General features: G+C 37.2%; 1 protein-coding gene across 1 annotated transcript; it reads right to left on the bottom strand.

The window, feature by feature from the left end:
* Window positions 1–4177: 4177 nt before the first annotated feature.
* On the bottom strand, window positions 4178–25934 carry LOC127421265 (transcription factor E2F3-like). The gene is made up of 7 exons (XM_051664155.1): window positions 25462–25934; window positions 23037–23139; window positions 17029–17245; window positions 16692–16859; window positions 16467–16581; window positions 8221–8359; window positions 4178–6966 (listed from the first exon to the last, which is right to left on the bottom strand). Exons 1-7 carry the CDS (start codon window positions 25723–25725, stop codon window positions 6680–6682), a joined length of 1293 nt encoding a protein of 430 aa, XP_051520115.1. The 5' UTR covers window positions 25726–25934; the 3' UTR covers window positions 4178–6679.
* Between the last annotated feature and the right edge of the window lie 893 nt (window positions 25935–26827).

Here is a 26827-nt window from a genome sequence, read left to right as displayed (position 1 = left end):
GAGACAGGGTTGTATCGAGGCACAGATCTGGGGAAGGGTACAGAAAAATTTCTGCAGCATTGAAGGTCCCAATGAGCACAGTGGCCTCCATCATCTGTAAATGGAAGTTTGGAACCACCAGGACTCTTCCTAGAGCTGGCCGCCCAGCCAAACTGAGCGATCGGGGTAGAAGGGCCTTAGTCAGGGAGGTGACCAAGAACCTGATGGTCACTCTGACAGAGCTCCAGCGTTTCTCTGTGGAGAGAGGAGAACCTTCCAGAAGAACAACCATCTCTGCAGAACTCCACCAATCAGGCCTGTATGGTAGAGTGGCCAGACGGAAGCCACTCCTCAGTAAAAGGCACATGACAGCCTGCCTGGAGTTTGCCAAAAGGCACCTGAAGGACTCTCGGACCATGAGAAACAAAATTCTCTGGTCTGATGAAACAAAGATTGAACTCTTTGGCCTGAATGGCAAGCGTCATGTCTGGAGGAAACCAGGCACCGCTCATCACCTGGCCAATACCATCCCTACAGTGAAGCATGGTGGTGGCAGCATCATGCTGTGGGGACGTTTTTCAGTGGCAGGAACTGGAAGACTAGTCAGGATCGAGGGAAAGATGAATGCAGCAATGTACAGAGACATCCTTGATGAAAACCTGCTCCAGAGCGCTCTGGACCTCAGACTGGGGCAAAGGTTCATCTTCCAACAGGACAACGACCCTAAGCACACAGCCAAGATAACAAAGGAGTGGCTACAGGACAACTCTGTGAATGTCCTTGAGTGGCCCAGCCAGAGCCCAGACTTGAACCCGATTGAATATCTCTGGAGAGATCTGAAAATGGCTGTGCACCGACGCTCCCCATCCAACCTGATGGAGCTTGAGAGTTCCTGTAAAGAAGAATGGGAGAAACTGCCCAAAAATAGGTGTGCCAAGCTTGTAGCATCATACTCAAAAAGACTTGAGGCTGTAATTGGTGCCAAAGGTGCTTCAACAAAGTATTGAGCAAAGGCTGTTAATACTTATGTACATGTGATTTTTTTTTATTTTTATAAATTTGCAAAGATTTCAAACAAACTTCTTTCATGTTGTCATTATGGGGTATTGTTTGTAGAATTTTGAGGAAAATAATGAATTTAATCCATTTTGGAATAAGGCCGTAACATAAAATGTGGAAAAAGTGAAGCGCTGTGAATACTTTCCGGATGCACTGTACAAATGCTTACAGGCTTGAATGCCCCTGTCAGGGTCATTTCAGACCATTCTGGCGCCTTAGGCAGGATCCCTATTGCTGCCCCCATTTGGGGGGGGGGGATTGGGGAGTGTTGCAGAGGCCTCCTCTTTGGCACCCCCCCCAGCAAGTGGCGCCCTAAGCGACCGCCTAGTTTGCCCATGCTTAGAAATGGCCCTGGCCCCTGTCATTGTTTTTATGTGGGCCGAACTAAGCGTAGATTGCAAGACAGACTGTGGGATCATAAAATGCAATCCGTATAGGAAGCAAATATTACCCTATGGCACTGCATTATGCATCTGTACACAACTCTAACCTCTCCACATTAAAAATTATTGGTTTGGAAACAGTAAGGGAATCTATCACTAGGTGAGATAGATTACAGATACTTTTACAACGAGAGGCCTTTTGGATTTTTCATTTAATTGCCACTACTTTCCCTGGTTGAATGAGGAACTAGATTTGACTCTATTCCTGTAAGAATATTCCTCTCCCCTTAATTAGTATCCAAATCGTTACAGAGTGTTTTGAGTGTGGGATAGCGAAGTATTAGGTCTATGATACAAACTGTGTATAGAGGACCAATATTATATGTGCTGGCCTGCATGAATATGGGAATATATACATGAATACATGGTGTTTTTTTTTATATATAAACTTGCATGCAACAGTATACAAATGTAATTCATTGTCTTCTATAATTAGTATTTTATTGGTAAGGCTGTGATATTTAATAAGGTGTTTCCCCTTTAAGATTTTGGATTTCCTCAGCCCCATTGACTGGTTGATTGTGTTTACACCTGTAACCCATTTGTTCCTGACACACTCCGAGGAAGGCTGTTTGCCAAAATGCATCAGAGTGCCGTCAGTTTTTTTTTTTAACAATCTTTAATGTCCTGATGTGACTAACCAAATGATAAAAGGCTTTTTAAAATTTCTACCAGAAGTGCCTTGGATTATTTCCCCAAATTCCTATAATAAGTATTCACAAATACTCAAAAGTACAGCCCCAAGACGTAAACAATATGCGTTTTACCATGCTCGTGTGATAACTAATCTTTTCTGTGTAATGTTTTATCCAATTTTACTTGCATTGAAGTTAACAGAAGAATTACTGTAACATTCAAAGAGTCTCATTTCTTCCTTTAAACACTCCAAAAACTGGGCCCATTCACTTCCATTGCAAGTGCCTCACTGTAACCCAGATTTTTGCTTTATTAAAAAGAAAAAAAAAGGTTGAAAATATTTTTGGTGGTAATCAATTGTCTATTGCTCTTAAATTAGACTGAACCCAGAACATTTAAGAATTTTGTGATTAAGCATGAGAATGTGCACAAAATCTTTTTAAAGGTCTTCTAAAGGACAGACCAAACAGACTTGAAAGTGAAAAAAAAAATTACTTTATTAAAAACTTGCAAACAATGTGCAGTTCACAATCTACATATAAAACACTTCACAAATCATCACACGCAAAAGGGGCACACAAAACCACCTAAAATTAAAAACATAATAAAAAAATAGAAAACATCTTGCATTCCAGGATTGTGAAAACAGTCACTGAAGAAAATGTCTTCAATCCTGAATTGAACCAAACTGATTTCTAAGCAATATGGCTGCTTACATGACACATCCTTATTCCAATGAAGGACCACATAACTAGTCAGCATAAGCACAAATTCATTATTCTTCACTATCAGTTTACCACAGCAAAACAGCATTCGTTACTTCAAAATAGAAGTATTAAACAGCTGAATTCCTTAAATAATAAATAAAAAAAGTTACAGAAGTTTCAACACTACAAAATAGGGCTGGGTGATATGGCAAAAAAATAAAATCTTGATTTTTAATCAAACTTATGGACAATTCACAATTCAATTTTTCCAGCTTTTAAATATACTCCAACATGATTCAAACTGTATGTTCTTTATTTGAATGCAAGGCAACCTGGTTAGAGAAATCCAAGTTCTTTTCATTATAGGAAACAAAGGTATACAAGAAAAATTTACAAATGCACCACAGGGGAAGATGTCAGAGTGTAAATGTAAAATCTAATACATTCATATGTTCAGAAATAAGAATAAGAAAACTGCAAAATAATTCTTAGCCAGTGTATTCATTTTATCTAAACCAAGTCCATCTAGAAAGTTATCTAGAAATCAATATCTATAAATGATCAAGTTTATCTAGAAATTACTCCTTGTATATCAAACAATTTGTGCATATATTCATAAACCCCTGCAGATAGACACGCCCTCTAGTGGTTCACACTGAGCAGCACAGCAATATGAAATAATTTCTCATTACAATTCAACTCGCAAAGTTTGTCAAAATGATCGCTTGCCAAATGTTGGCTATAGATGCAGTACACTTGAAACACATCACAGAACAAAGAAATTAGTGATCTCTGAATCATCATGGCAAAAGGAGTGGTGGATTTTTGATTCTCCCATATAGATATATCCTCTCCTTGATTTGAAACAAAGCACCCGCTTTTTTATGGGTAAAAAGAAAGGAGACCGCATATCAACGTGCGCACGCCGAGGCCAGTTATGGTCTTAAACCGGTGTATACATGCATGATGGATGAAGCTGAGCTACAATCACACTGTGTACAATCATACTGGGAATATTACTGCTGTTTTTTTTATATCAGTCTCCATGTTGTTAACCTGTCACGTTCATTTGGAGCGCGCCACACACGTGCAGCTGATCAGATAAGGAGAGGCATTAGACAAGCGCTATGAATTCTTTTTCTCTTCCTTATTCAGCCTTTTGTGGATTTACAACGTAACTAGTGTTTGCAATATTTTTGGCAAAATCTCGATTTCTCAATTTAAAAAAGTATCAAAATGCAAAATCGAATAAAAAAAAAATATATATATATATATATATATATATATATATATATATATATATATATATATATATATATATATATATATATATATATAAATATATATAAAAAAAAAAAACTGAAAAACTGTCCAGCCCTACTAGAGAAGCAACTTGTTTAAGTCTAATTTGTTGGCTAAGAATATCCAATTTACGAACAACTTCCAACTGAACAACAACCAAAACACAACTATATTACACAATGGGCTCATTCGTGAAACAAACTGAACAATTTTGTGCAAATCGTTCATAAATCAATTCGAGTCAAATGTGACAATTTATGCACAAATGGTTTCACGAATGATTTACACAAAATTAAGCCCCCATGCTTTGCACCATGAGGGCAATAAGTGTGAAACCTGAAGAGAAACCATTATTGCAATGGGCAAAGGAAAACAAAAACACCACAGAAACAAAGCAAGCAAAGCATAAAACCTTTCAAACAGCTGGGGTAGTCTTAAGAGTACCATAATAACGTGCTCAAATAGGAGCTCTTCAAAACAGTCTTGATTCATTGTTCAATGAGGATATCATGTGACCATTTATACTTTATGCAGTCAACTTCATGAGAGGATATGGGATGTTTTGGTCAAATATCTTCAGAGACACATGGCCTCATCCTAACAATGGCTAGGTCAATACTGAGAAATCTCACAATAATATGAACCAAAATTAACTGAAACTTGTGAGAAAGTCATACATTTCCAATGCCTAAGTATCTATAAAACTTAAAACATTTGGGAGAGAGAAAAAAAAAGGTTCCCAGATGTGTGCCATTCATATCTAAAGATACCTACTATGTAAATGTATATTGGGGAGTCCTAAGACGTGTTATGTAATCAACAAGCAAGTTATGCCAGATGACCATGATGGCTTTATAAGACTTTTGAGTCTGCAGTGCAATTCAAATACTGAAATACATTACATTTTAATGGGAACCAAGATTAGGACCATGTCCTAAATTCAAACTTTGTCAAACAAATAATAATAATACAAAAATTAAATAAAAAAAGTACCCTGCCAAATGGATAAGAAATGACCTAGTGGACAGAAATTCTTTGCAAGCACAAATCATTCTGGTAGCAAAAGTGGCAACTATATAGCTCAGAAAAGGACTGCTAGAAATCAGCTTTCAACTTTTATACTCTGCATTAATCTGATAAGCATTCACTTCTTGATATGTGCCCTGAGATATACAGTTACTAGAATCTAGAAACATACCAAATAATATAGTACCAAATTCATCAGAGCTTGAGCATCAGGTACTGTTAAAATTAACAAACAACTCACTGGATCTTCTTTTATATTTAGCTATGATATGACAAGAATTTTCTCTTTCCACAGAAACAAGCAACAGATTATGAAGTCATGGATGTCTATAAGTGCAGTGCTATTCAATTCCAGTCCTGGAGGACCAATGTCCTGCAGAGTTTAACTCTAACCTTAGACAAACCTGAACCAGCTTAATAAGGTCTTGCAAGATTGATTGATTGAACAGTTGTAGCAGTGAAATGTGCAAGAGCAGGGTTGCAACTAAACTCTGTAAGACCGAGGCGCTCTAGGAATGGAAGAATACTTTTTAGACCACAAGTGCTTTCAACGCATGTGCACTACGACTACTTTGGGATAGACCGATATATCTAATTTGAGATACTTTTCAGTATGGTCAACGGTAGGCACATGCTCCAATGTGCACAGACAAGGACCGTCCACATGTCGAAACAATCCGGGCCACTTATAGATAGTCAGTTTCGGTCAGCAACGTGTACAACCAAAGTATACTTTGTCCTTTATGCAGAACATAAAAGTAGATATTTTATGTTGCGATGCTGATTTTAATACAAAAGCAAATTACAGTAACTTTAAAGCTTAAAAAGCACCCAAGACCAAACCTCACTGGTTCCTGTGTCATAGCGTTTTGGCACAAGATGCGCAAGAACTAATGTGGTTTGATGTACTGACTTGTGCATTGTATACACATGTTGATTTAACTGAGTTGATTTTTTTAGGTGAATAATGGCTGAAGTGATCATGTGCCTTTAGACGCACTAGATACATGGACTAATTTTATTACACTTTTCGGGGCTTTAAGCTTTGAAGCAAGTCACTATCAATGGCTATTGTATGTAAATCAACAATCACAACATTCTTTAAATTATTTTCTGTTCAGCAGAATGAGATGGTGAATAATGAAAATTTATCTTTGAGTGAACTATTCCTTTAAGAGAAAAACGGTGTTGAGAACCACTCTTTAGCATAATTGGCAGAGTTTATCGGAGGCAGGGTTTGCCAGTCACAAAGCGAGTTTACACACAATCATAGAACTCCTGTAATTGTCACGCTAAAAATAATTACATTAAGTTACATTATCTGGGTACAACTACCCATCTGCAAATATCACAGACAAGAGAGTCCATGGATCCTGTGCCAGCAAGTCTAGACTCATCCTCAGATCCATATCCGCTGAACCCATTACCTTATCCTTGGATCTTCACAGGTTTAATGCAAGAACTCCCAACAATTGGTGAACCAACTCGAAACTAGGTGTCTTTCCTGGTGCTGACCTCCAGGAAGGCTCATATCCTGAGCAAGTCATCAAGTGCTAGCATGTCCAGGTCACAGGAGTCAAACAGATCACTTATACCCTGCACATCACCCAAGCCCAGCATGTATTCATCATTGAGCAGGGCAGGTGATAGTGGCACAAATGGGACAGACTCATCTTGCTGTTGGAGAATGGAAGACAGGGAAGAACTGAGGGGTGACATGGAGGCACTGCCAGCCAGGGATCCATAACAGTTGACACTACCATTTGAGCTGCCGTTCATCTTGACGCCATCAGCCATTCCACCTGAAGCACCTTCTAAACAGATAAAAACAAATAAATATATACTTTAGGATAAGCGCATCAAAAGTACAGCGAGAACAGATAAATTAACTTACTGCTCTTGGCTGGATACCTTTACACTATAAAGCTACTAAAGGTATTTTTTAATATGAAGACTATAACAGTATTTCAAACAGATGACTATAACTTATATGTTCACTCGCACATTTGATACTACTGTTAGACTTATTACAAGCAATAGAGCAAAAGACACAAAGTGTTTCTTATATCACTGACAGTGTATTATGAATAATTGCTTGATTTAGAAATTCTTAAATGTTTAATTATGAATTAGTTTTGCTGTAGTAAAGAGAATTTTGTAATTTTACTGGTACTTTTATAGACAACAAATGTAGTATTTTTGACAACCATATTTTAGGGTAGGGGTAGACCGATATATCGGTTTTACCGATTAATTGTGCCGACAGTTGTATTTTGGAACTGTCATTTTGACGGACGGACGGACGGATGACAATTATTATTATTATTCCTCCGTGTTCAGTGCTGGAGGATTCTACAGTAACAGTGGCCACTAGAGGTGAAATAAAAACAATGTGGGAATATGCTGTATCTAAATCTTTCATCATTGACAATATTCATCCATATTTTTCCTCACTACAGTGCTATTTTATTTTTATTTTTTATTATAAGATAATCAGGTGTTCTAAATTGAAGCGAGGGCATTCAAAGAAAATGCGACTACATGAAAACATGCCCTGTCAGCACAAACATTGTGTCTCCAACTTCATATCTAGCGAATAATAAACATTTTCCTCATTAAAACTCATCTGGTGAAATACATATACACTGTACCCTTCTTCTGGTGTATATACAGTATAAGCTACAAAAATTTGGTAAATACTTGCATATAGAGCATCGTAACGGAGCCAAGGGGCTTATTGATATTGTTCATAACGCAGGTCTTTACATAATCTTAATTTTTTTCTTTTCTGGTCATTATTGGGATTTCAGTTGCACAATAATATGCATTTGGGAATATAGTTATTTTGGACTCTATGTCTGTGCCGTCATAGTAAGGAAAGACTAAGAAATGTTTAACATTCTATACATAGATAAAAAAAATAAATAAATAAAAACAACATTAATCGGCCAGCTAATTGGCTATCGGCAAAATCCATTACTGGTCGACCGCTACTTTGAGACAAATCTTTTTAGGGAAATAATTATTGGCCAAATATTGTGCACAGGAGTAACTGTGGGAGTACTTGCCTTGAGAGACTTTGAAAATGGCAGTGTGATTTCCATTTACATCAAGGCCATTGTGCAGCAGACTGCCCGAATCCTCACCATCAGTGCAGAGGAAAACATCAATGGGACCCTTGGAGCTACTCAGGTGGACCTGTAAACTCTGAAATGTCATTGCAAAAGGGTTTAAGTCCAAATATATACAAATAAAAATGCAATTGTCATTTTAACATTCAATGAGTGTGTTTATATCCACGGTCCGATACCGTTAAGGTTCTTAAGCCGACAATGTGTGTGGTCATGTAAACCGCTTAAGCTTTCTCTTTTCTTCTCTCATCCGTCTCGTTATATGATGCCACGCATTCTGGCCGACGTGAACGGAAACACATTTTCCCATATTTAAGCGCTGAATTTATCGAGGGAGACCCCCTCCACTAGCAAATCATTCGACAGAGATTCCCCAGCCAGTGAACATTGCTTATTTCCTGACAAAGCATGCGTATTGAAGACGGAACATTAAACGGAAATCCCCACGCTGACCGTCCCTTAAAACACTCTCCCTACAGCCTGATACAAATGTATTAGCCTCACATTCACAGCTGCATTAGACTATTTTCGCTGTTTAAATAGCTTTATTTTATCACCAAATCTAGTATGTCTGAGAAGTATTAGGGAGAAAGTGTGATGATTTTCAGTTTTCTAATGCTATCAGTCAAAAAAAAAACTGTTGTAGTTTGACTGTATGCTTTGCATAAATTCTGATATATGTTCATATCAATGATTAAAAGTTTCCATTGTTTGATTCTTGAAAAATACAGTTCCACACTTGTAAGTACTCAAGGGCATCTTTTCAGTGATGTTAGCAAATCATAACAGTGGGTGTGTCTTAGAGGTGAAGTACACAAAACAGAGAGTTTCAGAGAGAGGGCCAAAGACAGGGTAGAAAATGTCATGTAATACTACATTATGACTACAAACATTAGGATCACACATAGGTGAACCTCAAGGAAAACAATAAAATACAAATATGCATGTCTTGACACCTTTAAAGGGGTCATGAAATGGAAAATCAAGTTTTCCTTGATATTTAGACATATTAAAAAGGTAACTGTACTATAAAAACACTGCAAATTTCAGAACACAAAACTCCCTCCCCAGTCTAAAAAGAGCATTTATATAGTTCCCACTCTATTGAAACGCGTTTTCAAAACTGAGCGTTTGTGATGTCACAAGACATTTCTCAGTTGTATTTACATGCCCTACAATGTGTCATCGCACCCTTGGCCCCGTCCACTGGCATTCAGTTCATATTATTAACAGAGAGGGAGAGACAGGCCTAGTGTCCAACTATTTTTGAACACCAAAAGGGGACCATCTGGACTATTAAATTTTGTTTGCTTGTTTTTTGCATATAACACGCATTAGACAGCCGTCTTTTACTGTTTCCATGTTTATTGCACTGCTTTTAAAAGATGTGGTGTCAAGGTACAAATTGGAAAAGCAGATTCATTCAGCTGCTCTGCCTCTTGCTGTAATGACACAAGCTGCTCAACATACTGTTTATCGCCCATCTGCGCTATTTTTAATCGTTGGTGTAATCGTTTTTTGTTTAATTGTTTAATCTCTTTTCAGAGAGAGGGCAAAAAACAGGGTGGATAATTATAGTTTATTACTAAACTATGACTGTTTTAGTGCTAAAAACTTTACTAACATTATCAGTGGACCTCAGTGAAGATAAAAATTATTTTTTTTAAATTGCATTTCATGACCCCTTTAAAACAAACAATGGATGACTCCGTGAAACATTGTGTTGATTTTTATTGTCCTGTTTTGTGAAAAAACGTCACATGGACAAGATGCGCTCGGATTTGTAAATCCCAAAGTATACTTCGGTCGGACGCATGACACAAATCTCGTCATCAGCAGAGTGCGCGAGCACCAAATGCACAGCCAGATTTTTCTAACCGCGTGTCTTTGAACGTGCAGACAGCACACGCGCCTGGAATTTTGCACTAATTACTGGCTCCACAAGATGGCAATACTCACATTTGAGCTGTTGCTGTCATGAACAACCGCTAGATGTAATCGCCGGTAAATAACAGGAGACAAAGGTAAAAACAACAACCGTGGACTTGCATGCCAAGAACGTGTGTGTGAGGAGGTCAGCAGATACCTGCAATTGTATAACTCGAGTCTGAAGGACTATAAAAGACATCTTTATGGAGTCCGGTGTTTTATAACAGTCATAGCACACATGTGCCAACCTCCTATGAATGCGTGCACTGTCAAATAAAGTAAACTTTGACAGATTCGCATTTGTAAACAGACGCTGAGTGTTCACATCAAAATTGAACTATACTTTGGGCTAAGAGATGGAAAATAACAGAAGAGCAACAGCAGAGAAGAGATGGCTTTAATGCTACTCCAGCTGTAGTAAACTGCATTTTGATGGTTGCTTTTTCATACAATATATTTGCATGATCACACACTGCCTGGCCAAAAAAAATAAATAAATAAAAAAATAAAACCTGGAGGTTTAGCGGCGAACTGTCAGCTTAGTGGAAGAAATGTGGTCGGAATAGTGATCGGAGATCACTAAAACGCTTGCAGTCACATCGTAAAAAAAAAAAAAAAAAAAAAATCGACAATAGAACAAGGCTGTTTAATATTGAAAGTAAAAGCATTTCCACACGCACAAACCGACGAGAACTTACAGGATTGGGACTAAACAGCTGTGTGGCCACAAGAAAGCCACTTGTTAGTGAGAGTAATCGGAAAAAAAAAAACGACTTCAACTTACTAAGGAGCATAAAGGTTGGGCTGAGGAGCAAATGGAAAAAAGGTCATGTGGTCTGAGTCCAGATTTACCCTATTCCACAGTGATGGGCGCGTTAGGGTAAGAAGGGAAGCACATGAAGCGATGCACCTGTCATGCATATTGCCCACTGTCCAAGCCTCTGGAGGCAGTGTTATGATCTGTGGTTACTTCAGTTGGTCAGGTCTAAGCTCAGCAACTTTATGCAGCAATAAAATGAAGTCAGTTGACTACCTGAATGTACTGAATGACCAGGTAATCCCATTAATGGATTTTTTCTTCCCTGACGGCACAGGCATATTCCAGGCTGACAATGCCAAGATTAATTAGGCTCAAATTGTGAAAGTGTGGTTCAGGGAGCACGAGAATTCATTTTCACACATGAACTGGCCACCACAGAGTCCTGACCTTAACCTCATTGAAAGTCTTTGGGATGTGCTGGAGAAGACTTGAGTGGTTCGACTGTCCCGTAATCATCAATACAAGATCTCAGCCAAAAATGAATGCAACTCTGGACGGAAGTTATTGTTGCTACGTTGCAGGTTGTTGAAACAATGCCACGACGAATACATGCCGTAATCAAAGATAAAGGTGGTCCAACGAAATATTAGAATATGCAACTTTTTTTTTTTTTGGCCAGGCAGTGTATATGCACTTCTAATAAACAATGGCCCTTGAAACTATTGTGTAATGTTAGTTAGTGATTTTATGCCATGCCAGCTATTTTCATGGCGAAAAACAACTAAAAATATGTTAAAAGGAAGAGTACTTAAAAATCTATACGTTTTGTTTTTTTTCTTCAATAAGAACTCAAAACTGACTCAGAGTTGACTTTGTTAAAAATGTCTTTAAAAGTGTTTGCCAAGTAAAATAAATTCCTAAAAGAAATAAAACCAGCACAATGAATGTGGTGCATAATAGTAGATCTTCATCCGATTTTAAAAACTTGCGAGTCTGGAATGTCCTATTCGGCGATGGGAGTAAATGATCTGATCCCAGCGATTACTGAAATTAAAGATACGTCTTCTGCCCACTACAGGGTTGATTTCATTCCATTTATTTGTCTACTTTGCACGGAGTTTTCTAACAGTGATTGCAACTAGCAAATCAATCAACGCTGTGATTCATAGGATAGTACTATGTACACATGACAAATGTAAAGTCCATTTATAGCCTTGAGGTAAAATAAAGAAAATTTTGTACATTTTAAAGTTAAATACTTCCATCTGGTGCACTTTGAGAGCAAAATTAAGAGGCTAGTGTTGTGCCCTTGTAAACAATTTTGTGTTCTTAAAGCTGCAGTAGGCAACTTTGAAATAAATCGAATTGTGAGAAACAGTGCTCCCAATTCTTCCCCATATACATGATGCTCTTCACCCCCAGCCAGGGTTTAATTGACAGCTGTTCACAAACAGAGCCAAGGCCTGCCTCGCCAAAAGCGATTGGCTAAAATTAGCTGGATTGACACTACCCGACTCACAATTTTCAATCAGAGCTAGAGTCTGTGGTGCTAACTAATCTCTCACAGGGTACAAACTAGGGATGTCAGTTTCAGTTTATCTTTTAACGTTACCGCAGACTGCTAACAATAGCTAGTTAGTGAAGCCGTTAGCAGTGTAACTTTATGCCAATTAACCTAGTAACTCTAACGTTAATTTAAGTTAATCATCGTGATTAGGGTGACCATAATCTGGTTTTCCAAAAAGACAGCTTCTTTTGAATGTCCATGTACTAAAATAAAATATTTGATGCCATAAGTGTACCTTTTACTATTAGTATTATTTTGAATGGCCATGGAAAATGAAGCAATGTGATCATTTTACCTGGTCGCAAAAAGTAGTCTTAATTTACCTGATGAACTTTCACCTTTTGCTGACCCTTTATGCTTCGCAGAGCTAATGTGTGCTTCTAAATCACTTGCACCTTTATTAGCAACTAACACATAAGTGCCAGCTTTACATGTCATACATTCTGCTTCCCATGGATCTAGACCTGGACGAAAGCATGGGAATTTTTTGTGCAAATCTTCTGTAAATTTGCACTTTCGTTTGGGCATTGTTTCCACTCAGCTGTCATTTGCTGCTACTGTCAAGCAACTGTTTGATGCTGAACACAACAGCGCTTTGAGCGTTCGCGGAGAGACCGACATGCAGGAATTTGGCCAAGTTGCTGCAAGCCTCTTATAATCGACCAATTGGTGTGCAAGAAGGCGGGACTTAAAAAGAGGGGTTTAAAGCAATGCAAATATGCACGCGCACACACAATGAAGTATTAGACCAGATACACACCATAATGCAACTAAAGCCGGACATTTTTGCAAATTTAGAAATCCCGAGAAAAAAAAGAGGGCGTATGGTCACCCTAATCATGATTCTAACTTCAGGAGTAATATTATCTGTTTGCTCTTGTACACTGATGATAAATTGTGTGTGGAGTAGTGTATAAATGCAGTGGATACATTTAATGTTAGTTAACGTTACTTACCTCAAAGATTTGTCGGCCTCCTCAACCAAATAACGTTACACGGATCCAGGAATACTCCAGTGCATATATCTGCGAGTGTGCGAGTGCGTGAGTTTACAGCAGCGGGGTGAGGAGCTGACTGAACTGACTGGAGCTGACTGACGCGAGAGAGAGAGCGCAAAACACAACCTTTTATTTTATGTTATTATGAGACTGAGAAGTGCAAATATATTTTAGATGAAGTGTAAAAATGTTTTCGGTTCATTATGAGACCGTGGTGGGGCAAATTAGACTGTGGCGGGCTGCCAGAGTTCCTGGTTTGGTTCAGGTTTCAGTTCCACATGGAACTAGTTAATGTGGTAGAAAATAGGGATGGCACAATTATAGGGACACAATACGGAAACTGTTAAATGTTTTTTTTACACACACACACACACAAACACACACACGGTCAAAAGTTTTGAAACACTTGCCTGAAATGTTTCTCATGATTTTAAAAATCTTTTGATCTGAAGGCGTATGCTTAAATGTTTGAAATAGTTTTGTAGACAAAAATATAATTGTTCCAACATATTAATTTATTTCATTACAAAACTAAAATTGTATTTAAAAAAAAAAAAGGTTTTTGAAATTGATGACTTGGACCAAATAATTAAGAAAAGCAGCCAATAAGTGCCCAACATAGATGGGAACTCCTTCAATACTGTTTAAAAAGCATCCCAGGGTGATTCCTCAAGAAGTTGGTTGAGAAAATGTCAAGAGTACATGTCTGCAAATTCTAGGCAAAGGGTGACTACTTTGAAGATGCTAAAATATAACAGTTTTAATTTATTTTGGATTTTGTTTAGTCAACATAATTCCCATAGTTCCATTTATGTTATTCCATAGTTTTAATGACTTTACTATTATTCTAAACTGTGAAGAAAAAAAAATTATAATAAAAGAGACATACAGTATATATATATATATAAAATGTAATATTTTTGCCATGTAATTTATGTATAATACGAGTTTCTGTTGCAAGCCTAAATGTAAAAATAGTGTCCGCATGGTGCTTGGCCAGGTGTTGCGGACTGAATGTGAACTTCAAATCAGGTGAAACCGGAAAAAAATATAACAAGCATCTGATCTACCACTCATATCCACCGAAAAAGCGACTTAAATGGCAGTTTAGGAGCATTTGATTGACTAAAGGGTTCCTGAAGATGACGGATATAACACACATGTACAGAAGTCATGAAGTTACACATCCTACAAATGGGACAAGATGTTCCACTAGTCATCCAAAAAACAAACTAGTGCGTTTAAGATTTTTAGCTGTGGTGTTTTAAAGGGATAAGAGATGCAACTTTTTGTAATGTTTAAGTTTGCTGACAGTGTGCAGTGCATTTGCTTGTAGTTACTATTAGCGTTGAACTTTTAGAAGTTGCGTCTTAAATCATCCTCATCATTTAAAGTATTGCATGTATACAAACTCAACACTTCAACATTTGTATCAACAATAAATGTTAAGGGTGTAAATCTTTGGGTTGAAAGTGAATCTATTCAATTCGCGAAGGTTTTCGATTATATTAAAAACGATTTTTTGCTAATTCAGAAAGATTCAATTAAATTCGCAATGAATTTCGCTGCGATTAATTCGATTCTGCATTTTTTTAAATGCATTTATAGGATTCTTTAAAGGGATAGTTCACCCAAAAATGAAAATTCTCTCATCACTTACTCACCCACATGCCATCCCAGATGTGTATGACTTTTTTTCTTCTGCAGAACACAAATGAAGATTTTTAGAAGGACATCTCAGCTCTGTAGGTCCATGCAATGCAAGTGAATAGTGACCAGAAGTTTGAATCTCCAAAAATAACAAAGCCAGCATAAAACTACATATGACTCTCCAGTTGTTACATCTTCTGAAGCGATACGATAGGTGTGGGTTAGAAACAGATCAATATTTAAGTCCTTTTTTTTCCTTCCTATAACTCTCCACCTTTGACCAGCCCTGACCAGTAGGTGGTGATATGCACAAAGAATACACTCACCAAAAAACAAAAAATGTGGAAGTGAAAGTGGAAATTGAGTAAAAAATGACTTAAATATTGATCTGTTTCTCAACCACACCTTTCATATCGCTTCTGAGTACATGGATTAAAACCACTGGAGAGCTATAAATTACCTTTATGATGACTTTGTGATTTTTGGAGATTCAAAGTTCTGGTCACCATTAACTGTGTGGACCTACAGAGCTTTTTTGTCTGCGTGCTCTAAACCGCCAGTATTTTATTAATAAAACACTCACAGTGGCTACAATTTCTCTGGAAGAGATGACTTCATCCCTTTAAACACCTTTGGGTGGAAACGCGTCTTTATTCACAAATTGTTTTTGCATTAATTAAATTCGCAATTTGAATGGAAACATAGCTAATCAGAGTTACGATCAGAACTGAGAGCGGACGTGATTCCCGTGAAGGGCGACAGAAGTGTGCAGCACACATCTGTGAGGGAGAGCTGAGGGCTAGAGAACGCTGCCACACATGTCTACATGAAATCACACATGTAACTAATTAAATATTTTTAAATACTATACACCGTTTTGTCAAATCACGATTCATTAAATTTTTAGCATTTTTAATAAATTATTGACCAACACTACCGATTCTCGATTCAAAAATAATATTTCAAGATAGAGGCATATAGATCAGCAGGATAAGTAATCGATACACCCCTAATAAATGACAATTTTAGTCATTATCGGACTTTTAAATTGCCTGCTGTATGCAATGTTCCCATTATTATGCATAGTCCACAAGTCTATTTGTGAGGTTTTACCCAATAAATAGACCTGTTTCATCTCACAGTTTTGCACTTTTGAAAGCGCAGCTAGGATCACTCTGTGACTGCAAGCACTCTGGTCATCGGCTTTTGTTTTTGCAGTGATTAGGCCTTCATTTACTACCATAACCAAACCCAATAAATCCAAAATTAGAAGCTTTACCTCCTTTGGGTCAGGCACTTCTAGCTTCGTTTCAGACGGTGCTTTGACCGCAATGACGGTTTGGTCTTTAAGGGTTTTTATTCTTAGGATGTCCTGATAGGTTACATAGGCATATGTACGAAATGTTAAGGACAAGACAGGGAACAACAAGGCTTACATTCCTACTTTTGCTACCTTCACTGGTATTCAATGCCAATAGCAATTAAAACTGCTAGCAAAGGATATTTTTGGCTGTGGATCTCTTGAGTCATCTGCTGGACATTACGTGTGCAGGTCTGTATGAGTTCATCTAGACGCCTCTCCTCCTGAGTGAGCTCTAGCATCTCTCTGGCCAGACTGTGACTGGACATCGGAAGAGACGGCAGCTCTCCCTGTGACGGCAGACTGGAGCCCCTGCAGGCATTAAAACATATTAACCCTTAAACTTTTTGACCTTTTGGCTATTCCCACAGTTCAGGGCTAAAAAAAAAAAATACTTTTTTTTTTTTTCTGTTATCACTGTATTTTTATGTGTGCTAGAAACAAAATATTGACAGTTTTCCTTTAAAGTCAAGTAACCTACAGCCATTGGATGTTGTTCTTTGACTTCTTTTTGATGAGATGCACACCCTCCAGCACGTTGGTGATGTCATAAAGACGTCTCTTCTGGACATTGAGCTCAACTGCAGCTTTATTCAGATCCAGCACTCCATCTGAGGACTGGGACAGCAGCTGGCAGAACTTCTTTGTCAAGAAGCCCAAGGATGTGTCATAACGGGTCTTTTCTGGAGTTTTGGGACCTGAAATGTAAGAGGTCATTCAATCAGTCGAAACAGTCCATCAGGAAGGGCCACCAGTGTTCTTAAAGGTGCAGTATGCAACAATAGTATTTCTTATATATAACAATGTGTGAACGGCTTGTAACACAACTTAAAATGAGCCCTTCCTGGACTTCCTAGGTTGCCTATTAAAGCCTGTTGACCGATTTTCAGTGCAAAATATAAACAGAAGAAACAATTTGAGAATCTGAAGATTAGATATGGATTCATCTAATCCATTAATCCAGTACGTAGGGGATTGAGTTGAATGCGCTATAACACCGGCAAAATGAATCGCTTTAAAACTGGGTAAATACTTCAAACTAATCCTATTTATACATGAGATTCATCAATATATCCACATCTGCACAGTGAAGCGACATGCTAGTCAGAACATGTGTAATTTGTTTTGTGTAACTTGTGTTGTGAATACACGGTTTCCATAAGAAACATGCTGCGCGCAATGTAATATTCCTTCATGGAAAATACGTCTCTAAAGCAGTGGTTCTCCACCTTTTTTTGATGAACACCCTCCTACTTCATTCAATTACCATTTCTTACATTTAAGCAGATGGAGGGCTATATCTGGGCCCTATAAAATGAAAATGTGAAGACAAACTAATAAGTGGTTTTGTTATTATATTTAAAATAAGTGAAGAGACCAAAAATATTGCATATTTTGTCCCACTGAAATGCTCATTCTACATTACAGCATTGATTTTGAGTTGGATGTAGATGTAAATTTACTGGTATCAACAACAGTAAGGTTATCTACAACAGTGGTTCTCAACTGGTTTTGTTTTGGGACCCAGATTTTACACTGGACATCAAGTGGTGACCCACCATAGTAAAAAACAACCTATATTTAATATATCCTGGATAGCATTTTCTTTTAACTTACATAATTTTGTTCAAGGTTTAAGTATAAATGCATTTATCAAGTGACTTTTTTGTTGACGTCAACAACAAAAAGTTCTCTTCCCCCTTTTTAAAAGTTAATGAGCATATTTATTTATAGAAGCCCAATACATTTATTAAGCTGTTTATTTCCTAATATCAAACATCATTCTAACAGAACATATTATAAAAGGAGGAAAACTTTATTCATAATTTGTCCACAAGTCTTGGAGGTCCAGATTTTAAACCCCTTTATGTATTTGGCCTTTTATTTACAGTGTAATGACATAAGTACAGGCATAAGACCATGATGGCCCCTCATCACCATGACTAGGTCAATCTAGCTAGTCTTTCTAATAATAAATAAGTGTTCATGAAAGATAGGATAGATTCGACCTTAAGAGTATTTAATATGAAACATTTGTCAAAAGATCACATTTACTGTTACTACTGTAAAATCGTGAAACATTTTTGTATGGGTAATGATGTAATTTTGAAAACAACTTTATTTTGGCACATAGCAGTGTTGCTATGCTCCACCTCACTGCTGTGTGTAATGTCAGGACTGCCTGTTTGAGAGGTTTGACTTCCTCCATAGTGATTTAAACTAGAAAAATTCTCACTAGAATTCAAATGGGCGTTGATGCGTGGCGAGTGCCAGAGATGAAGTTGATCAGAGAGCAGATCATTGGCGCGAGTTGTTCCATTACACTCGCTTGAAAAACAAGCTTAATCGCGTTGTAGAAGAGAAGCCTTTTCGCGTGTATAAAGCACTGAAACTGCACTTAGGCGGCCGGCGAAAACTTTTCAATGGGAGAACAATGGCATGTTCTTTCCCAGCTGTCCACAACCCAGTCCGAATAGACCTGCAGACCCACCAGTTGAGAAACACTGATCTATAACATCTACAAAAAGTTAACATCTAATTTATGTGACTAAATTATTCTAACAGTGTGATGGAGTTGGAACTCCTTTCATCAGGTTCTTAGATTCAAATGAGTCATCTCTTGGAATTTCTGAAGGCAGACAAAATCATTTTCTTACAAAAAATATTTTAGCCTATTTTTTTTTTTTTAATTCCATTTCATTAAACAAAAGTGTATTTTGCATTTGCTCTTATGAAAATTTTAATGCATTATTTTTACAGTTTTAACAGTGGTGTTTACTATAGTCTTGATACAAATACATGGAAGCATGGATCTTCACTACCGTGGTTAGATGGATGATTTCTATAAAACTAATTATGGCATTTGTCATTACAAACAGTAGGCCTACTCTAAACACATGTAAAAACAATAAATACAAAAACATTTAAAAGTTGTAACAAATTTATTATATTCCCTCATTCCCCTAATGTAGCCTATGACAAATTTAATAAAGCTGCAGCAGTGATATGATAATATGTATTATGAATCCATTTCTGCCTAAAGTACAGTTAGTGTTACTATAGTAAATTCAAGGTTGCAGAATACTGTGCCGAATTTAAATGGTTTCCGCGTCTCGTGCTGTGCTTCTCACTGGTTCTCACAGCACTGCAATGATCCGAGGTGCACGTTTAAGGGCTCGAAACTGGTCTGGGAGTAAAAAGGCACCTGCTTTATGCTCTGTCCATTGAGCCATATCCACCTACAGAGTCATACAGGTGCATTAGCGGAGGTTGTGACTTCGCCTGTCTATTTGACGCTGCTAAACCAGATACTTCAGATGCGTCGCTAGACTTCAGAATCAGATGAACCGCGGTACAAATGCATACCAACCAGTATAATGGAGTCTAGATAAACATTATAATGCAAACAGGAACTTGACAATAGATTTAACATGACTGATAAATGCCCCCCTCTCTACTAATTTGCTCTCAGCACTCCCTGGCATCCTTTGAATGCCCACTGAGGGGCAGTTCCACCCCCGTTGAGAACCCCTGCTCTAAAGCATGAATAATTCAGAATACAGGCTAACTTCTAAAAAGTAGCTAATACTTAAGTCATTATTATTTCAGGAGCACAAGTTCTTCACAAGGACAGTATGTACATTTATACTGCATGTTTGATACACGTTTACATTAGAAAATGTAAAAAAAAAAAAATTCTAAATGTTCGAATATTTGATTAAAGTTCGCTCTTACAGTTTGACACTTTTTGTCCATTTTGCACATCAAGTAAAAGACATTTTCGTTGACTAAAATGCCATTTTTGTCAGAGTAAAATTGACAAATTAATGAATATGAAATGTCGAAAACTTGACTTTTTAAAAAGGACATTTTTGTCAAAAGACATACTATGACAAATTAAAGGGTGAAAAAAATTAACACTGGTAATGGAAACTGTAATAACACTAAACTAAAAACAAAACGAGCAATAATTATGGGAAAAATATATGCTTTATTAAACATGTAAATAATATACTTAAATATGCAATAACAATGACAAGAAGTCAATTTCAGAAGTCGTGCATTTAGTTAACATCCACAGTAACTTCACAGCACAACGTAGATTCATCACAATCGGTAAACACTGGTAATTTTTGATTCATAAAAGCATTAAAACTAGGGTCGCCACGGTGTGCGGTGTTACCAGTTTTACTCGGTACGAGGGACAACACCGGTGTAAAATTTTATACCTGGTAAAAGGGGGAAACATATGAATGGAAATTCCAATACCAATACAACAGCCTAATGAATAGAATAGCCTTAAAGAATAGTTGCCTAAAGAAGAGTTTGAGACCCATGATAAATGAACCTAAATAACGCATTGAAAGCCAGATGTTCTTAACCAACATATCAAATTACACAGGCAGCGAAGTACGCGCACCGACGGAAGATGTTTAATTGCAGGTAGCGAATATAAATGTGCATGGTGGGTAACTGTAAGACGTCTCTGATTCGGAATGACACAGTAAATGCTGTTAGACACTCAGACACGCACTTGAAGAAACACTTTATCATATTTTTAAGAACAGATGACAGAAAAGCTGACTATGTGCATGTCTGACGTGCTGATTGTTTGGAGGCGTGTAATCTCGTGGAACACGCGTATGTAAAGGGTTTTCACTCTTTGTTTCAGTCTTCAGAAATAGTTCTGCAAGAATAATATTGTCTATGAGAATGCTGCAAATGACCTCAGACCATCTCAGCTCAGGTGAGGTGCTTTGAGTTCAGTTCGCTTTATTTCCACAAAGCAGTTCGTTGTGAGCGCAACTCTGCAGGGCCACTTTATATTGTATATAGCCTATACATCTGTGATTAAATCTTAAAATACAAAAACACGTTCATCTCCAACCATGATTTATATTTCAATGATTATTATCATTATGTTTACATTTCTAATTGTTTTTAGATCTTAATATGTATTAGTAATTTTCCGCCTGTCGTCATAGATGGATACTTGCCTTACGGTTAAATGGAAAGGTGGTTATATGATTTTTTTTTTTTTTTTGACCACTTTGTTATTTTAAATCGCTTTTTCATTTCATTTGAAGTGCAATTTGAATTTAGAAATGTCTTTGGTTTAAGTTTTTCATTTAAATAAATTTAATTGTCAATGCAATTGACGATGTAATTGGATGTGAGATATATATATATATATATATATATATATATATATATATATATATAAATAAATATTGAAAATTTCTTGCATATCGCTCAGCCCTAGGAGGAAACAAAAATGTATTCACACATTCAAAATCATTACTCTTCCGAAGCAGCTAAACTGGGTCATAAAACACCAACATTAAACCCGCAACAACCCACAATTTGTGCTGTATTTGCCCGGTCAACGTAATACCCGACTGATAGCCCATGATGGAGAGAATACACGGATGAAGTAGATTCGTTGCCAAAAAGATGTTGCCCTTCACTGTTGAAAAGCCATATTTCAAAACGTTGAACACACATTTTAATTACACTTCATTTTTTCCAGTTTCATTTGAATTTTTAGTTCAAATAAATAAATAAAAGTTAAAAGTTTTAAATCAAGCTGCCCTGCATTATTATGAAGGCTATTGTTTCATGAAATGACCCCATAGTACCACTTAGCATCCAACCAGCGGTAATACCGGTGTTACCGCACTGGTGTGATAATTATGATATTGTGGCAAGTTTAATTACAACCATACCAGACAACATACTGTATCCAAGCATTATAGCAGCTAAACAACTTTGCCAAATGGATAACAAATAAACATCCATCTACACTGCAGCAATGCTGTTCTGAACTGTGTGAGTTACTGAACAGCATCCTCACTCAGCTGGAACACGTGACAACCGGTACTTCTTTCCTGTGTTTATGGACATGACATAATGACGCAAGGAGGAAGAACATAAACCAGTAATTTTGCACCAAATCTGACCCGACAGCACAAAATACAAATCATTTCTATATGTCTAACGAAGTGAATCGGGGTAAGGACATTGTTTTGAACACTAATTCTTTATGTACTTAATAATGGCAACTTAGTTTTTTACCAAAAAAATCTTATATAGTGCAGCTTTAACAATGACTTAGGTTTTGGTGGAAAAACAACCCAAAATGTATCATATAATTTTTAGAAGACATGGAATGTGACGCAGGAAATGTATGGACTACTTTGACACTTCTGTATCCCTTTTGAAGCTTGAAGCAGCAGAATTACCATCCAATGCCACTGTATTGAAACAGAGAAGATTCAGTAATTCCTATTTAGTCCCACAGAAGAGTACACAGGGTTAATGACAGAATTTATTACTTACTAATTAAACATCATGCCAGCTTCCATGTTTATTTTCATAGCGAAAATGACAATTTTAATTTATGGGTAATCTACTACTTTAAAAAAAGGCACTCCACACACATATCACTTAAACAACAGCAGCATGGCACACTAAACTTAATAACATTACCTTTGGGGACCTTTAGTTTAAGAGCTCCTTTGTGACTTCGAAGTGTTTTAGCTGGCTCACTGTATTGATGGTCTGTGATGTCCAGCTCCAGCCTCCTTTTAGCCTACATAGAGAAATAAATGTGACCATTAATGTGTGAAAGATGCTACTATCTTTCCTGCAAAACAGACTAGAGTTATAATAATGACCACAACTTATCTAAATAGTTCATACCATTCAATCTAACTCAAGTGACAAGATACAGAAAAGCATTTGAGAAAAGAGAAGCGGTCATAGTCAACCAATATGGGTTTTTCCAATAACCAATGGTCGAAATAATGTCAATAAAGCCTACATATAGGCCTAGTACATATACATGCTAACAGAATTTATTGATGGCAATAGATAGCTTCAGCACTACCGACACCAAATGAACACAAAACAGAAAATGGCTGTCAAGTAGATATTGAACCTGACACACCATTAAAGGAAAAGACCTAGTTCACCCAAAAATTAAAATTCTCATAATTTATTCAGTCATGCCATCCCAGGTGTGTATGACTTTCACAAATGAAGACTTTTAGAAGAATATCTTAGCTCTGTTGGTCAATACAATGCAAGTGAATGGTGACCAAATCTTTGAAGCTCCAAAAAGCACAAAGACATCTTAAAAGTAATCATTAGGACTCCAGCGGTTTAATCCATGTCTTCCGAAGTGATCAAATCAATTTTGGATAAGAAGAGATGAAAATATAACTCATTTTTCACTATAAATCTTTACAACAGCAGTCTCCTTGGCAATCATGATTTCAAGCTCGATTACACTTCTGAGCACCATTAAGTGCTCTGTTCATGTGTCAAGCACTAGGAAATGTAATCAAGCTTGAAATCATGATCTTGAGACTGCAATGGTAAGATGTACAGTGAAATACAAGTGATATTTTAATATGTTGTCACCTAAAACCAATTGGATCCCTTCAGAAGACATGGATTAAACCACTGAAATTGTATGGATTATTTTTATGCTGCCTTTTTGCTTTTTTATGGAGATTCAAAGTTTTGGTCGACATTCACTGGCACTGTATGGACCTACAGAGCTGAAACATTCTTCTAAATATCATTGTGTTCTGCAGAAGAAAGTTAGTAACGCCCGGGATTGCATGATCCATTTTTTGGGTGAACTATTCCTCTAATCTCCTAAAGAAGTATAGAAGTAAAGAAGATTAGCAGATAATCTTGAAGCCATAGCCAATATCTACCAATATTTTCAGTCTTGTCACTACTGATCTATAGATGAATTAATCAAGACAAGCAATTGTATACCCAAAGTGCAAAATGTGCTAATTATACATGGAAATAAATTGATCTGACATGAAATGCAGCAGACATTAGATATGTATTATATTTTGCTAGGTAATAAAGGCTACCACTTCCAATGCAAAAGTAAACACAAAGTTGGGGGTAGCAAAATGGCTGTCCTCCATTACCAGTCCTTAAACTTAATGTCCACAGTTAGAAACATAGAAAGTACCACTTGCTCGCAGAGATAGCGTAAATAAAGGCATTTTGAAGATGCATTTTGCATCAAGCAAAAACACCGCTGTCGTCATTACAGAAGGTGGTAAAGTCTGAGCTCTTATCCACGGGTTAAGTTTTGAAGCAATTAAAACGCCATCATTTAAATTTCAAATTAATCTTTAAACTCATCCCACTAGTGCAATAAATCACAATAAACACAGCTGTTAGCAAAGCATTCAGCTTAGCACAAGGTCCGCGAGCACAGAAATGACTCCATCCCCCCCATTCTAAGAAAACAAACCAGGGCCTAGACTTCACAAATTCAGCTTTCTCCTTGGAAAGCAAACTCTCAAACTCATATAGTCTAGAACAAGACTTCTGTTAGACATATACAGAGCTATTTTAGCAGCAATCCCGGGATTTCGAGAGAAAAAAAAAAAAAAAAAAAAAACATCTTTCATATGAAGATAAAATATATGTAACTAGACAACGAACCGAGTTATGAATATTACAATAGTATTCCTTAAAGTTTGATAGTACGATAAGGCACTGAAACGTGTGGTCTAATACAGTTTTAGTTCTACTTGCCGAATAGTTGAAGAGAAGTTGTAGCGCAAAAAATGCAACGACTAAAAGACGGAAACATGTATGCTTCTGTTTGTAGTAAACAAATGTTAAACGTCATGAAGCATTTTGGGGGGAGGTTCATTAAAGGTCTTAATTTGTTAAATACCTAAAGCATGCTTGTTACTTGAGTTGCATATAATTAAACTATCTGCTTCAGATATTGAAGCCTACATGAGAAGCTCCAGCAGTAGCCATGATGACAGCAAAAGCAGGCTAAGAGGACTTTAGCCTAACTACTTCACATTTGCAGAACTACTGCGCATGCAACTCTACAAAACACAGAATTTAAACAGACATTTACCGGCGGTCGTCCTAATGCGGGTCGCAGTCCAGTCCCGTGCGTGGGTCCTTGTAGAGGAGTTGTGTACAAACTGTCAACAGAAGTATCGGGTACACAAACGCTATTAGTGGACGGCGGTGTGTTTATTTGTATACGAGCTGCACTGGAATAACCTGCACATCGCCGACCGGAAACCGCGTTATAAACACCGTTTTGTTCACGGGGAGAGGCCCTAACCCCTGATAACATGATTTGTCCTGGGATCGAGAAACCCCCTTTTCTCATGATCTTCAGAGGCGTAGGTTGCCTTTGTCCCGCTTGTGATTCGAAGCTCGTTTTCTGTAAAATCCGTGTGCGTATATTTAAAATAATCACAAATTATTAAAGAGCACAGTTTCAGGAGTGCAGTGCTGTAATATGAGTGAAATTGATAAATCCTAAAATAGCCGATGTAAGCGATTAAAATGCGAAGCAAACTCCCTCCCGGTAGAGCGAAAAATGGTTCCAGGAAGCGGACAATGAAGTAGGGGATGAGGTTTACGCGCGAAAGGTCCTCCCGCGAAACTCAGATTTCCCGGGAAATTTTTGAATTCGATTTGCATGTGCGAAATCATTGGCCAGCGCCGGTCTGTTTTCGGCTCCAAGTGGTGACATTCGACTGCGTTGGAGCCAATGAAAACGTTCGATGGAGGAATATGTAATTGCACTTGCTCATCCGCAAGAGTGCGATAGATATGCGAGAAATGTAAAATTTTTTGCAAAACAATTTTTGGAATTTTTGAATCCTTCATTATTAATTACTTTAATTGCTGTGCGAATTAAAGGTAATTTCCATTTATTGACTTCTTGTATTATAGTCAGTAAGAGGAAAAGAAAATCCACTTACATGTGTGTAAATTCAAGTCAAGATGCTACAACTAAAATTGGAGCAAACCAATCCTGCGTTCCTTACGGCATAAATTATGCATGCAGAGGGCACTTTGCAGGGAGAATAATCATGATAGCCAAGCTGTAAGGTCCCAGCAAACACACAACGTTCCCCTAACGTTAGCGTATGGTTCCCGATTGGTTATTTTTTTTGGGGAACCAATTCCTAACGTTCTAAGAACGTTCTCTTTAGGTTCTTTATTTTATAACCATAAACTAACGTCCCCAGAACGTTGCAAGGTGCTTTTTTTTGTAGGATAACCTAAAATAACTTATACAAAATGTTCTCGAATGGTTATTTTTAGGTTTTCTATTTCGTTCACATTTTTATTTTATTTTTTTCATTATATTTGATTATATTTCAGAGAGGTTGATAGACAATAAAGACTGACAGTACTGCAGTACAGCATAAAGTAATCACGGAATATGGGAATTGAACACATTAAAATGAACAGATGTG

Source organism: Myxocyprinus asiaticus, chromosome 30 (assembly GCF_019703515.2).
Source record: "Myxocyprinus asiaticus isolate MX2 ecotype Aquarium Trade chromosome 30, UBuf_Myxa_2, whole genome shotgun sequence".
In the NCBI taxonomy this organism is placed as follows: domain Eukaryota; kingdom Metazoa; phylum Chordata; class Actinopteri; order Cypriniformes; family Catostomidae; genus Myxocyprinus; species Myxocyprinus asiaticus.
The sequence above is the reverse complement of the archived record's forward strand: the minus strand, read 5'-3'. Positions and strand labels throughout refer to the sequence as shown.

Coding starts and splice junctions, on each gene's coding strand:
- LOC127421265 (XM_051664155.1), bottom strand. CDS start 25,725: ATGAGAAAAGGGGGTTTCTCGATCCCAGGACAAATCATGTTATCAGGG. Junction 23,140..25,461: donor CCGCATTAGGACGACCGCCG/GTAAATGTCTGT, acceptor TTCTCTATGTAG/GCTAAAAGGAGGCTGGAGCT. Junction 6,967..8,220: donor CATTTTCAAAGTCTCTCAAG/GCAAGTACTCCC, acceptor TTATCTGTTTAG/AAGGTGCTTCAGGTGGAATG.